This window comes from Meles meles, chromosome 4, assembly GCF_922984935.1.
Source record: "Meles meles chromosome 4, mMelMel3.1 paternal haplotype, whole genome shotgun sequence".
Lineage (NCBI taxonomy): Eukaryota > Metazoa > Chordata > Mammalia > Carnivora > Mustelidae > Meles > Meles meles.
Genome location: NC_060069.1, coordinates 122,112,838 through 122,128,593, shown reverse-complemented (window position 1 = coordinate 122,128,593; position 15,756 = coordinate 122,112,838). Strand labels below are relative to the sequence as shown.

The 15,756-nt window shown below is 35.8% G+C and overlaps 1 protein-coding gene across 2 annotated transcripts in view; it reads left to right on the top strand.

The window, feature by feature from the left end:
* Positions 1 to 15,756, top strand: part of EPHA3 (EPH receptor A3) — a 364,949-nt gene that overhangs the window by 340,973 nt on the left and 8,220 nt on the right. For both annotated transcript variants that reach the window (XM_046003412.1, XM_046003410.1), the window contains exons 15-16: positions 25 to 218; positions 14,456 to 14,611. In XM_046003412.1, the coding sequence (XP_045859368.1) occupies positions 25 to 218; positions 14,456 to 14,611 (350 nt within the window). The remainder of the gene's footprint in view (positions 1 to 24; positions 219 to 14,455; positions 14,612 to 15,756) is intronic.

Here is a 15,756-nt window from a genome sequence, read left to right as displayed (position 1 = left end):
CCCTGGAAACTGCTTCTCACACAGGTGATTAAAGCTGTGGATGAAGGCTATCGGCTGCCGCCCCCCATGGACTGCCCAGCTGCATTGTATCAGCTGATGCTGGACTGCTGGCAGAAAGACAGAAACAACAGACCCAAGTTTGAGCAGATTGTCAGCATTCTGGACAAGCTTATCCGGAACCCAGGCAGCCTGAAGATCATCACCAGCGCGGCAGCAAGGTGACACTCAGATTTTGCTCTCACTCACACATCAGTGTGTTTTCTATATCTCCACTGGGTTAATTTTCTTCTCCCACTTCCCAAACGGCATTCTTTGAAACTTGTTTTCCTGAGGACTGGAGAAAAGTGTCTTTCTTTTCTTCCTTTAAAAAAAAGAAAAAAACTTCCGAGAGAAATTCTTATGTTGTTTAATTGTAATGATGAAATTCAGAGATACTTTTAACTTCCAGCTTGACTTGAGTGAGTCTACATTTGGACTTGGGTTTAAATCTTCGGGAGATAGAAACCCTGGGCACGTAGATTCTTTTCACTCTCTACTATGTAAACACAATTTTTAAGAGGAAAAAAAATGAAATCTCCTGGAGTCTTATCTAAAATAAAGCTTCAAAAATAATAAAGCTTCTAACACATTGCACTGGGCCAGCAGATGCAGTTCCCCCCACTGTGTAACTAAACAAACATTTGTTGAAACTGCATTGTGTGCCAATGACTTTGTTAGACACTGTAGAGAATAAAACGGAGTATAAAATAATGTCAGTGTCCGGCAACAGAAGACAGATGTCAGTACATCAAAGCTATAATGCAATTCCAAATGCATGACAGCCATTACATTTTATGCATATTCCTCCTGTGTTCTCTTAATGATTGTGAGGAATGCAAGTTAAAGTGTATCTAAAAAGTGCCATTGGAGAAGTAGGGAATAGGAGATGAATTTCGTCAGTGGCCATGAGAAGGGAAAAAAAAGTGTTAATATACTTAATACTTCTCAGAGAAACTAAAGGCAAAGCTTTCATGTTTAAAGATTTATATTCTCATTGTACACATAAGAGAAAACAGTTCTTTTCCATTCTGATGATATGTGCTCTTATAGGACAGTTACATGATTAGTAAAAGAACTGCACTTAGTATGCATATAAATCCACAGTATTAAGTGGGATGTATAAATGCTACATAGTGAGTGATGATTTACCATGACTCATGTAAAAGATGTAAAAGATATAACACAATGCTTTATTTGAAGGAATTTGTTTCTCTTTTGCTGTCTTTACTGATAGTCGCCGAGAATTATGACTTTCAAATTGATAGAGCATTTGCTGCTGCACTTTATAATAGCATATGGTTTTTAACATTAAGAGGAACAATTATATTAAGACTATGTGATCCAGGTTTTGCACTATATTTGGATGAAGTGAATAAGAGGAATATGAACCAAAGTCTTAATATCAACATATAGAGAGAGGGAGGGGGCTATGGACATTGGAGAGGGTATGTGCTATCGTGAGTGCTGTGAAGTGTGTAAACCTGGCGATTCACAGACCTGTACCCCTGGGGATAAAAATACATTATATGTTTATTAAAAAAAATTTGGAAGGGGAGGCGAACCATAAGAGACTATGGACTCTGAAAAACAACCTGAGGGTTTTGAAGGGTCAGGGGTGGGAGGTTGGGGGAACAGGTGGTGGGTAATAGAGAGGGCACGTTTTGCATGGAGCACTGGGTGTTGTGCAAAAACAATGAATACTGTTACGCTGAAAAAATAAATAAAATGGGAAAAAAATAAAAATAAAATTATAGATTATTTGTTGAAAATAACATTTAGGGGTCACTAAGATTGAACTTGATGATATATCCTTAGCAGGAAAAACTACTTGTAACTTATCCTGTAAGATTGAATCTCTTGTTCAAATGTTCACAGGGAGAAACTGTACAGACTCTCTTGGAAATCCACCCAATGGGTTGGATCCAACCTGATAGGTTGGAGAAATCCCTTCTCTGGACCATAGTTTGTACCCTGAATCCATTTCTTTTGATATTTACTCAATAGCAGTCATGGGGGGAAGCAAGAACAACAAAAAATAAATACCTTTCAGTTCTTTCCATATCATAAAAAAGACATGCAAGCTATTTCCATAGGATAGTATTCCTAACTCATATAATATGATCAAGGGATATTTAACTCCAATTCTATGTGGGGAAAAGGGTGGTTAATATCCGATCATAGTATATCAGGATATCTCCTATACCCAAATTTTTTTTTTTTAAAGATTTTATTTATTTATTTGACAGAGAGAGATACAAGTAGGCAGAGAGGCAGAGAGAGTGAGAGGGAAGCAGGCTCCCTGCCGAGCAGAGAGCCCGATGCGGGACTTGATCCCAGGACCCTGAGATCATGACCTGAGCCGAAGACAGCGGCTTAAACCACTGAGCCACCCAGGCGCCCCCTATACCCAAATTTTAAAATACTTCTTATATTCACTTTTCCATTCTTATTGAAATTGAATATTATTTCTCCTAATATATATCCTTAATACTTGAATAAATTCTATGTATTTTGTCACAAAATATGTAACTTTAGGAAAAATATTTTCTCTGATAAGTCCCATATATCTTAATTCACCTAAATATAAAAGTCGTGGAAGTTGTGTTTATACGTTTATTTATTGTCCTTAAAACACACAACTAGGTGGATTACATCAATATAAATTTATTAGCAACAACCTCAAGTTCCATATAACAACATCAAGAAAATATTTTTTTCCTTTAGAAAATTTGCTTTCCCATTTTAAATAATTCTTATTTCATCCTTTATCATCACTGATTAAACTCATTCCCATCTCCCTTTAATTTTCCAGTGATGTCCTTGCCACATACTTCATTGAGAAAATATGAGCCCTCAGATGGGAAATTCTGGCAGCAAAACAAAAAGTTACTGGTGCCTGCACCTACCCATCTTGCTTTTTTTTTTTTTTTCCCCTCTCTCTAATTATAAGAGGGGACTAGAGCAAGGGTCCATCTACTTGTCAGACACAAATCCTTCCTTTCCCTCTCCTCCCACTCTCTCCCTCCCTCCTCCTTTGCAGCCTCTGCCTTCGGCTCAGGTCATGATCCCAGTGTCCTGGGATAGAGCCCCCCTCCTCCCCGCATTGAGCTCTGTGCTCAGAAGGGAGCCTGCTTCCCTTCCTCTCTCCACCTGCATCGCTGCCTACTTGTGATCTCTGTCTGTCAAATAAATAAATAAAATCCTAAAAAAAATTCCCTGGCAATAAGAATTATAGGAGAACTAATTAAGTAGACAGTTATCCTGTTCTAGAAAACTCTAAGAAAGGGGAATAGAATTTGGATAGTTTGATAAAAAACTTCAGGTGATTTTTATCATACAGGGAGTTTAGGAGATGCTGTTTGCAAACATTACCTCTGCTGGCCTCACATCTCTGCCACATCACATCCTGCCTTCTTTATCCACAAGATTTCATGGCCAAACTTCTCAAATCAGAGTCTCACAGTCTTCTCAAAATTAATATTCAAAAAATTTATGCTTTTATTTTCTTGTAGTAGCTTCACCCTTCCACTGCTTTCCCAAATTAATTTCTTTTGTGTGTTTTCTTTTTAAGTATCCAGTACTCAGATAAATTCTATCCTATGAGATCGGATGCCATGTTTCTCTTGTATTACCAGTACCAAGTTGGTACTGGGAACTCAATGACTATCTACTAAGTACATCAATATACATTTTCTAAAATAATAAATATCCATTTCAATAGATAAAGGATTTTTAAAGAATTCTTGTTTTTTTTCTATTCATTATATAGATTTATGCAGACATTGGTCATAATACTAAAAGCTTAAAATTTTCTCCTAAGCAAAATTTCATATCTCTCCCTATCAATTCAACTCCAAAAATGTCCTCATCCAAGCATACTAGGAGACTATCCTCATCTGATTTTGTGGATGGCACCAAGAATTCAAGTTTCTGAATGACTTATTTAGATCAGTGTATAGAATTATGCCTATAAACTCCATTAGGAAAAGTAATATTATTCCATCATTCCAATGGAGATGATGGTTTCCAGAATCAGCCTGTGTCTAGTTAGTTTCATGGCAAAATTTATTTCATATACATTACAGAAATCCTTCTACGATGCCTCATTTCACTTTTCAACCTTCATTAGAGTTGGTGATTCATAACAGAATAATTCCCAGAGAATCTTCCACTAAGAGTGTCTTTGTGAATATTCCTGCTGGAAGTGGGAGGATATATAAGCAGATGCTCAGGGTGTGCCAACTAAAAACTTAGATATTGCAAGAGGTGGTGAGAAGAGAAGGAGAGTTATATTAAATTTTATGTTATGTTTGTCTTCCAGTAATTGATTTATTTTCCTATAAGTAGTGTAATTGAAGGAGACATACATGAACTTGAAGTTTAGACAGTACATTGATATGAAGCCACAGATGTTCAGTTAGAAGTTACTTTGTGCCAGGCATTTTACTAGGCTTTGTGATGATTAGTCGTAGAGAAGAAGTAACTTTTGAACGCTGGATGAAATATCTTTAGGCAGATCAGATCATATCAGGCTAGGGGAAACACTGTGCAAAGAAGCGAACACACAAAAACTTAGGATACTTCCATATTTTTTGGCATCATATAATTCTGAAGGAATATAGGATTTAAAAAGGCAAGGATGAGGAAAGAGCCTGATAGATTATTTCACAGGATAATGGAAGATTTCGTGGCATCATTAGAGATCTGGACTTTTGTCCATGAGGAAAAGAGAAACCATGGAAGATACTTAAGTGACATATGGTCTGCTGCCTATCAAATAGGTCTCTGGCAGATAGTCCTAAGAAGAGTTGGAGTAAAGACATTCATAATAAGGAGTTGGGAGATGATTTCAGTTGTTTAAGAAAGAACTTCCTCTCAGGTAAAGCAGAGGAAACAAAAAGAAAATGTATGAATTCAAAAAGTCTTACTGAAGTATTATAGGACATGGTGGCCAATGAGCTGTGCAGAGCGACAGAGAAAGTATTGGAGAGTACTTCTAGGTTTTGAACATGGAGAACTTGAGAACAATGCTCTCACTGACAGCAGAGGAAGGGCATAAGGAAGAGCAGGTCTGTGAGACAGAAGAGCATTTTGGAACAGTGAGACCATATCCCACAGGAAACTAGAAGTTCACATCTCAAACTGGGGGAGAAATTAAACCTGCACAATCAATATAGAGCCTTCTCTCTGTAAAAATAATAAAAAACCTCACAGAAACTTGCCTAGGGGTACAAACCTCAATCTAGCAATGCTGGGTTTGTTTGTTTGTTTGTTTGTTTGTTTGTTTAAGATTTTATTTATTTGTTTGAGAGAGATGTAACACAAGCTGGGGGAGGCAAAGGAAGAGGGGCAAGCAGATTCCACACTGTGTGGAGAACCTGACATAGAGCTCGGTTCAGGTCCCCGAGATCATAACCTGAGCCTGAGTCAAAAGTTAGGTACTTATTGACTGAGCCACACAGGTTCCCCTAGTAATGCTAGGCTTTATCAAAAATATATCTCTTCTTATTTTTCTAAAATTGTAATTTGTAATTAAAACTTTCATATCTCATGGATTATAAGGAGAATTTAATCTATGAGTAGTGGAGGGTGTCGGTTCACAGAAGTTGACACTGGGTCATCCCACCCACCCCCCAAACTGTCTCCATGCTTCTTCTTGCTGCCTCTGGGCTCTCTTGGTGTTTAGGGATCCTTCTGAACCTTCTAAATGCCTCCATCACTTAATCCAGAACCAAAATGGCGGTAAGGGCCAAGAAGCTAATTGAAATGGGTGAATGCTTCAATCCTATGTAAACCGGTGTGACGTTAGCTCATCACACCGGTTTACATGTGTGGCCCCTTATAAGGAGATTGTAGAGCCAATTAATGTCAGTGAATGGCAGTCCTAAAAGAAAAAAAAAGTATGAAACATTCATAAATGTCTCAGAACATTAACCCACTGCATACACAACCCAGAGAGAAAGAAAATGGTCTCTTTAGAGCTTCAGGGGAACAGTACCAATCACAGAGCAGAGGGATACAAAGTGTTTGGTAGAAATCAGGGGCAGAATTACAAATGTGACTTAAACCATTACTGAATCCACAGCTCCAGGAATTTTCCAAAAGTGGATAGAATGAATTGTTATCAAAAGCTGCTTAAGAGTGGTGGGGAAAACAAGACAACTGAGAGAAAAAAGCCATTCAGTTAAGCAAGGGTAATAACATTGGGTTCTTTTTAGAGAACTATTTTGATTCTTTTACAGTGATAACATGAGATACAACATTTTAAGAGGTTTAGTTATAATTGGATGGTGAAAAGGTAATGAAAAAACAGTGCTTTTAAGAAATTTAGAAAAAAATGTAAATGTAACACACATGATGGTGAAAAGGTAATGAAAAAACAGTGCTTTTAAGAAATTTAGAAAAAAATGTAAATGTAACACACATGTATAAAACAGTAAACATAAAGTTTCCTCCCTTTTTAAGAATTGAAGAAATCAGGGCACCTGGGTGATTCAGTTGGTTAAGCATTTGCCTTTGGCTCAGGTCATGACCCGTGGAATCTGGGACTGAACTCCTTGTTAGGCTCCCTGCTCAGTGAGGAGTCTGCTTCTCCCCCTGTGCCACTCCCTCTGCACCACCCCCCCAACCTCTTTCTCTCTCTCACTCAAATAAATAAATAAGATCTTTAAAAAAGAAAAAAAGAATTGACAAAATCTTTCTTAAAGAAGTTCTTGATAGAAAATACTTCCATGGGGCACTCAGTCAGTTAAGCTTTGGCTTAACTTTGGCTCAAGTCATGCTCCCAGGGTCCCCGGAACATGGAGTCCCACATCAGGCAGAGGGAGTGTACTTCTCCCTCTCCTTCTGCCTACCCCTCCCCCTGCTTGTGCTCTTTCTCTCTTTAATAAATAAATAAATAATTGAGAAAAAGAAAAAAATAAGATACTTCCATAAAAATAAATAGAAAACGGTCTTACAATGATAAATTTTCTCCTACTTAACATATAATTTAGTTACACAGATAGGAGAAATAAATCAAATTCATTTTTAACCTGGGTGGCTCCGTTGGTTAAGTGTCTGACTCTTGTTTTCAGTTCAGGTCATGATCTCAGGGTGGTGAGATCAGTGTGGGCATGGAGCCTACTTGAGATTCTCTCTTGGTCTCCTTCTCTACCCCCACCAAGAAAATTTAAAAATTCATTTTTTTAAAAGAGACTATTTTGAAGAATTAATCATGTATAATTTAAATTATTTTTATGGTACATATTTTATACTATATAAATACTCAAATGGTTTTATATTCTGTATAAAATATAGCTCCTGGATTTAAATGAATTAAGTTATTTTTATGAATGTAGCTAAATTAAAAATAAAGAAGACTAACAATAGAGAAAAATATGAGATGAATTAATTCATTTCTACTTAGGCACTAAATAAATTCCTTTTAAATTTATGAATACTTATATAAAATGAAATAGAGAATTTTTTTCTTTAAATTTACATAATTTAATACTCCAGGCAGTTGGATTCTTCAATAATATTTTAATTTATGGAATACAAATTTTTGGCATAAAGTATTAAATAATACATCCTGTGTATTTAGAATGAGGTTCTAAAGTGAAGGCAACCAAATTTATGGCATAAGGTCTTAAACAATGTATTGAATTGTAATTTAAAAAATTTTTTAAAAACAAACTGGGGGTTGCTGGGGGGAGGTGGGATTGGGAGAGGGGGAGCGGGCTATGGACATTGGGGAGGGGAGGCGAACCATAAGAGACTATGGACTCTGAAAAACAACCTGAGGGTTTTGAAGGGTCAGGGGTGGGAGGTTGGGGGAACAGGTGGTGGGTGATGGGGAGGGCACGTTTTGCATGGAGCACTGGGTGTTGTGCAAAAAGAATGAATACTGTTACGCTGAAAAAATTAATAAAAAGGGAAAAAAAAAACAAAAAACAAAAAACAAAAAAAAAAATTTTTTTTAAATATTTGTTTTAGAGAGCATGTGAATGGTGGGGAGAGGTTGTGGGAGAGGGAGAAACTCTCCAGCAGAGTCCCTACTTAGTAGGGAGTCCAACATTGGGCTCCATCTAGGACCCTGAGATCATGATCAGAGCCAACATCAAGAGCAGGGTGCTTAACCAACTGAGCTACCCAAGCATTCCTCTAATTATAATTTAGAATGAGGTTCTATAGATCTAATTACACTCAAGTGGTTTATTGAAATAATTTAAAATATATTGTTCCATTGTATTACTAACTTTGAAGGGATTTTTTTTTTTCCTATTAACTTGGCAGGATAAATAGGAGCAAACATAAGCAACACTAGTAATGTTTCCCTGTTAATAGCAGTAAATTAGTGTAAATAAAATACTTCTGATTTCTAAGAGAATATAATTCTTTTTGAGAATAACTGTTTTTGACAATTACTATGTCCTTTAAGAGAAGTCTAACAAAAACAATCTATTTCTCAACATTGACTTTGACCTCCAATTCTGAAACTGACAAGGTGACTTTCCTCACTGATCAAATATGATGAAGAACCATTTATAGGGAAGCGAGTGTGCCAAAAACCCAGATGATTTTTTTTTTTTTATCTTAAAAATCAAAGTAGAGGGCGCCTGGGTGGCTCAGTTGGTTGAGCAACTGCCTTCGGCTCAGATCATGGTCCTGGAGTCCCAGGATGGAGTCCCGCATCGGGCTCCCAGCTCAATGGGGAGTCTGCTTCTCCCTCTGACCTTCTTGCCTCTCATGCTCTCTCTCACTGTTTCTCTCTCAAATAAACAAATAAAATCTTTTAAAAAAAATCAAAGTAGGTAATTTTGCCATTGGGAGGAATTAAACCAGATGTAATAGCTATTACCGCTAAGATTCTTATCCTTAAGGCCTAGAGATAACTAAAATAAACACAATGACTTTACTTTTCCTTAATGTGTCATGGATATACTATTTTCCTATTGGGAGCTCTATACACTCAAAATTATTTTTAGTTACTTAGGACAAATTAAATTTTCCTAATCTTATGTGGAATTTTTAATGTGATAAAAAGTGATAAAAAGATCAAGATTGTAATAAACCCACATGTAAAAAATTGACAAATACAAGATGTGCCCATGAAATATAGTAGGAAGACACTGTTTCAAATAAAAAAGTTAATAATTAATCAAGAAGAATCATTGAAAAATTAGATAAATAATTTCAGACAATAATAAACATAGATATAGTTGGTATTCTGCCTTTAAGAAACTATTCTTGAGTACATATATTCCCTGAAACCATTCAGAACAACAGACAAAAATGTAGATAATTATAGTCATAGAGTGTTCATCTCCACTGTTATTGATATTTACTTCTAAACGCAGTTGGGACCTACTTACTTATTAAGGAAATGTGTATTAATCATTATTTTTAAGACATGAAAAATAAAGCCATTTGTATACCAAAAGGAGTCTTTATATTCTAAAAGGATAACTTAACATCCAATCCTAGTGATTTGGAATTCTAATTCGATATTGAAATAACCTCATTATGAGAAGATATTCTTGGGACTGGAAGTTCTTTATTGATATTTGGTCCCCAGTATCAGGTGCTAATTGGTATGAAACCATTTGCAGATAAAATAGGAATTGATGGGAAGAAAATACATGCATACCTCTTTAATGCAACAGTATGAAAATCCATAAAAGAATAATTCACAAGCCTAAATACAAGGAGGGAGAAAGAAGGGTAGGAAAGTTATTTTTTTGCTTCCCCTGAGCAAACATGTAATTTCCATGATTTCTTTTTAATGACTGCGGTTTGCGGCCAGTAGGTACTGATTTATGAAAAGCTGTAAAAGATCAGGTGGAACTCTGCAGGACATCGTTTACAGCTGCATGGATTGAAACCTATCTAATTTGTCTAGTAAAAGTGTGAGCTCACGGTGCACATCACCCAGCCTATAAATTTCCCCTTCAGACCCAAGTCTGGGGCTGGGTCTAAAAAAAATAGCCAATGCCTGCAGCTGCTCAAAAAAGCACACATTCCCTTGGTGCGCATGAAGAGACATCACAGGCTCTTCACAGTGAGAGACAAATTCCTATCCATTGATAAACTCTCCAGATGTCCTCTCCGAGGAGGAAAGGAACCAATTTTTATTTGAATTCCCCAGAGAAATCCTGGAAGTGGAAAAATGATACTTTGCAGGGCTGGTTATTCTGAGGTCACTGGCATTAAAATTAGGCCATTCTTTGTCTTCATTGTACTTTGATCCAAGTAATAAATAGAAAAACTCAGTTGGGGTCACTCTAATCCCTAATCTGCACGTCCTGTTCCATTTCAGTTTGTTTATACTAATTTTCTCTAAACTCTTGTTGAGTCTGGCTAAAGTGTTGAGTTTAAAAATACAAACCAGTTTGAACTGAGAAGAAAAAACTCTGCATTTTGCTATTAGGCACAGTTCATAAATATTCTGAATAAATGTCCTGGGGTTTGATTCTTCATACCCACTAGCCCATAAATAAAGGAGTATTGCTGTTCATGGGACCAAGAGTCGACATTAGATTCTTTACTGCAGCTACTGTAGAAATACAAGCTGTGGGGTGTGTGCGCGGGCGTTGTGTGTGTCTGTGTATGTGCCTGTGTGCACGTGTGTGTGTGTGTGTGTATACACATTTGCCTGTAGATGGTTTAGTATTTTATTGTCTTCTAAGTATGACTTCATTTTTCTTATAAAATTGTCTCACACCTGATTTAATGGGATCCCTATCAATTTTGTTTGCTAATTCAATGACGTATCTGAGGGGTCCAGTGTTCTATGTAATGCTGGCTAGTGACAAAAGCAATTTCACCATGAGGGCCATGCTAAAACAATCCAGGAATATTGTGTAAATTTTGGAATCTGGCTTGTGTATCTGTATCTGTAATTCCTCAAGTTCCTGGGAAAAAAAACAAAACCAAGAAATTTTAAATGATTTAACCTTTTTTATAGATGAGTAATTTAAAGAGTCATAGAAAATTATTTTTACATAATCCCCTGAAGAGAATAATTTATACAATATTCTATTTATATTGTGTAGCTTTCTAGGTATTCCTTGAAGGAATGAAAATCAATGATAATACCTAATTTTTGTCTCTCTTTTCCATTTTTTAAAGATAACCTCTGAGTGTTAGTTAAAACTAAACCATAATATATAAATGAAAATTATAAACTCTATAATTTTTGTTTTTAATTTATAAATAAAATACTTGAGGTAGATAAAATTGTAATAGTTGAGTTTAGTTTAATTGAAAGAAGGTTGAAAAGCCATCCATTCTCAGCTGCCCTCCTCTTTACAAATGATCAGGAGAGGGAGGCAACTAGCTATTGAGCTATTTTCTCCGCAGAGGATAAAAATACAGACAGAACCAAACTGTCATGTTGTCAATTTTTTCTTCAATTCAGTATTAAGATTTCCTTAACATTTCTTTATATCAAGAAAAAAAAACTTTAAAATTTATTTTCATCAAAAAAATTTAATGTATTCGTATCAAAATCCAAATGGATTGTCAATTTACATTCTCTCATGTGTCTCCAACAGCAGCATGCAGGGCTAAGACATGATACAAAATTGTTCAGGTTTGAGAATATCAGCATCACAGTTAAGCACGGTTCCTATGGGAGTGAGTTGGAGAAATATTATCAATGGTAATAAAAATCTCCCAATTAAAAATTCCTTTTAAATGTCAGTAGAGTTAGTACATTTGTAGATTTGCTTTACGGAAAATTTTCCTCCTGAGAACATGAGTTTTACCACATTTCCTAAATGATAATCAATGGTTACTATTCATAGATAAAGCACTATGCAGTTTAATTTTATCAGGACTGTTCCTTCTTTCATTATTCCATGCTACTTCTAAAAATATTATTGAATTGGTACTTTAAAGGGCTGAATTTGTTTCTAAAATAAGGATAAATGTATGTTAGTATATTCTTCATTTGTTCTGCCTTCTGACAATTCTAAATGTTGAATTTAAGCACCTCAAAAAATAGATTTTGCTTAGGCAAAATATTAATTTTTAATAGATAGGAAAATATGAAGTTCAGTTAATAAATCCTAACATTGGGGATTTTAACAATAATTTTAAGAAGCTTTAAGAGATCAATGCTAATTCAATTCAACTGCAGTATCACAAAACATGAAAGATTCTGAATGATAACTTTGAAAAGGTAAAAATCTAAATGTACCTTCTCAATTATAAGTTAAATACTAGGTTATGGCACACATTTAAATATTAATAATATATATTACTACAGTAATGAAAACAGAAACTACAGAAGTCAGAATAGCATACCTATTTGCAAACATTGGTTATAGAATCATTGTGAGCTTGTAAAAGTTATTGGCTATTCTAATTAGGTCCCCAATTATACCTGCTTTACAAGATTGTTGCCCTATTATGCTCGTAAGATTGTACATGACTCATAAGATTGTACATGAAGCATTGGACTTCTTGTTGCTCAGAAAGATAATTAACAGCGTCACCACATTCCTAGTATTTTTTATGAACTGGGATTGTTATTTTCTTTTTGAAGTTTTAAAAACTTCAACCATTTGACTAGATGCATTACCTTGTGTCAGAATAACAAATAGCTAACGGATACCATATTACATGTCTACACATCTCTGAGTTTCACTTAATATATGTACTCTTTTTAAAACCTCATTTAATCTTTAGTTGTGTGAAATCTACTGTGATCATCATTCCCATTTTACAGATGTGAAAACAGACAAGATAAGAAAACCACTGGGGATGCCTGGGTGGCTCAGTCAATTAAGCATTGGACTCTCGATTTCAGCTCAGGTCATGATATCAGGGTCATGAGATTGAGCCCAGCGTTGGGCTCTTGGGCTCCTGCTAGGTGTGCTGCCTGTTTGAGATTGTCTCTCTCCCCGCTGTCAGTCCCTCTCTCCTCACCTGCACATTTACTCACTCTTTCTCTCTCTCTTTCTCTCTCAAATAAGTAAATAAATCTGAAAGAAAGGAAGAAAGAAAGAAAATCACTGAAGATCAGATAGTGTGTGCTGTATCCAGGATTCATCCCAAGCCTTATGGTTCCAGTGCTTGTGCACTAGACCTCTACATTTTGTGGAATATAAAAATCAAAGAGGCCACATCTTGGAACAACAAATCACTTAAGAGAAAACACGAGAAAAGCAATATGAACAAAGTTCCACCAGTGGCCAAGAGTGTGGGCTTTGGTATAAAATAACTTGCATCTAAATCCTAGTTTTGCCTTTTTTGCCTGAGGAAACCAAGATTTGTGATTTAATCTCTTTTAGTTTTGGCTTCCACATCTATTATAGGGACATATTATCATCACCTGTTGTAAGAATTAAAGCCCTTCATATCTGTTTAATATACTTAGTATAGAAGCACAATATTCAATGTAATCATTATGGCCAGTTGTTAATATTCATCTCAAAACAAAGGTCTTCATAACTACTTTTTGCTCAAGCTCCTTTCCTTAAGAGGAGAAAATAAAAAAAGAGGACAATCAATTTTCTATCTGGTAACCGGTCCCAGTCTTATGAGTCAAAGGACAATTATACGGGTCACTGAGAGCTGAAAAAACACCCCAAGGGCATTTTACCAATAGGCTGCTTCTTTTGGCTCTCCTAGGATAAAAATATGGTCCCTTCTGTTTCTTTTATGTCCCTGCTGTTCCTTTTATTCACCAGATCTTGCGGTTGGGAGTAGATCTATGGTAAGACATGTAATTATATAAAACAGTTCTAGAAGTTTCCCTTAATGATGATTGTATTGTGCAAAATAAATCACAGTCATGATATCTATTATCTATTTATCTCTCCCTCTTTCATCTTTCTCTGTAAATCGTAAACTCCATTTGATGTTGTCATATATGTGAGAATTTCATTTATTGTTACCCATCTACTTTTTTCTATTTCTTTTGTGATCTTTATTTTTAATGACCTATGTGACATTATTTACATCTGTGCTGACTTTATGCCCTGCTGTAATTACAGTCTTGCTTATTCAACTGTCCTTTAGACAGCAGCCTGTACAATGTCTACAAATGAACTTCCAGACAGCTAAGTATTCAGTATGGCATGTCTACTATAACTGGATCCTGAATTGCCACCATCTTTGCTACTAGTTAAAGAAAATAATTAAAGAAGTATGTATCAGTCTATTTATGCATTCCACTGGCAAATTTTCGATGATTTACAAAGCGGTCATGAGTGGAGAGGGAAGCACTGAGACAAGATGATTGCACAGTATTCTTGCAAGCTGCCAGCTTGAACAGATGAAGCCTTCATGGCAGATAAATTCCACAAATAAACAGGAACACCACATGAAGTCTGGAAGTTCCTGCTGATGTTGGTGTCAAATTTTGAAACGCAGTAACACTGCTGACTCCTGATCTCTCTTCCTTTGGTGTTTTCTTTTTTTGCAGGCCATCAAATCTTCTTCTGGACCAAAGCAATGTCGACATCACTACCTTCCGCACAACAGGTGACTGGCTTAATGGTGTCCGGACAGCACAGTGCAAGGAAATCTTCACAGGCGTGGAGTACAGTTCCTGTGACACCATAGCGAAGATTTCCACAGAGTAAGAGAAAGTTTTTAAGACTGGACATACATGTTTTGAATTAATGAGCTATACATGTTAGCTGAACCTCCGAGGTTCTTACTGTCCTCTGTAACAGCTTATCTGGGTCCTGGGTCTCTTTGTCAATGACACCTTCTAGATTTATGTGTGCTGATGTGTCTTTTCTCCCTCACCATAGCTCCCTGCAATAGGTGTCTTTGTTGAATTATGACCTTTCTCAGATAGACCAACAGATACATACCCACTCCCAGCCCCAATGACCCAAGTTCTTAGTTTAAGACATAAGGAAACATATAGCAGGATGATTAGAGCATTCCTGCATTTGTGATTTCCTGTTATTTATAACAAAGCCTAACCTCTATAAAAGAAGAAAGCTCTATAAAAAAAAGAAGAAGTGGATAAGCTGGCATATGGGGAAACACATTAAAGTCTAAGAGTAGTTTCACATTTACTAAATAATTGTATATCATCACCTGTTATTGACTGTGAAGGGTATCATGTTAGAAAATGAAGTTATAAATATGTTTAAGACATAATATTATTGTTTTCCTTAAAAGGCTTATAGTCAGATTGGACAGACAGGATATGCATAATTAGTATGCATTAATTAGTGTTAATTTATGGTGTCATGTGTAAAAGTCAAATATCAAGTATAACATGCTGTGCTTCTTAGGGATTTTTGCTAATAAGAATTCTTTGATATAATAAGAATTCTTTGAACACATAGGTCTAAGGCAAAGAGGGTTTATAAAGAATTAATTGAATCTAATATATAATCAATAAAATTAGTCCTCATTCATAGGATATGGTAATTGGGAAGTGGGAAAAGGAAGAGCCAGAAGTCATATTCTCCATCTCTCTGTGAAAGAAAACCAATTTAATTGACTTCCTAATGTAACTGCATTTTTTTTTCTTTTTTTGCATAGTGACTTTTTTTTTTTACATTTTCATGCACAAGTTCCTTTAGTCTTATCCTTTCCATTCAATATTTTAATATTCAAATGTTGAATACTTAAAGATTTTCATTGTCACCCTGTTGGTCATTTAAACAAAGTCACTGTGGAGAGCAACAGATTAGATGTCAAAAAGGAGTGTACAGTATAATTAATAGAGATACAAGTGCCTAACAAATAGGTAAAGCTTAC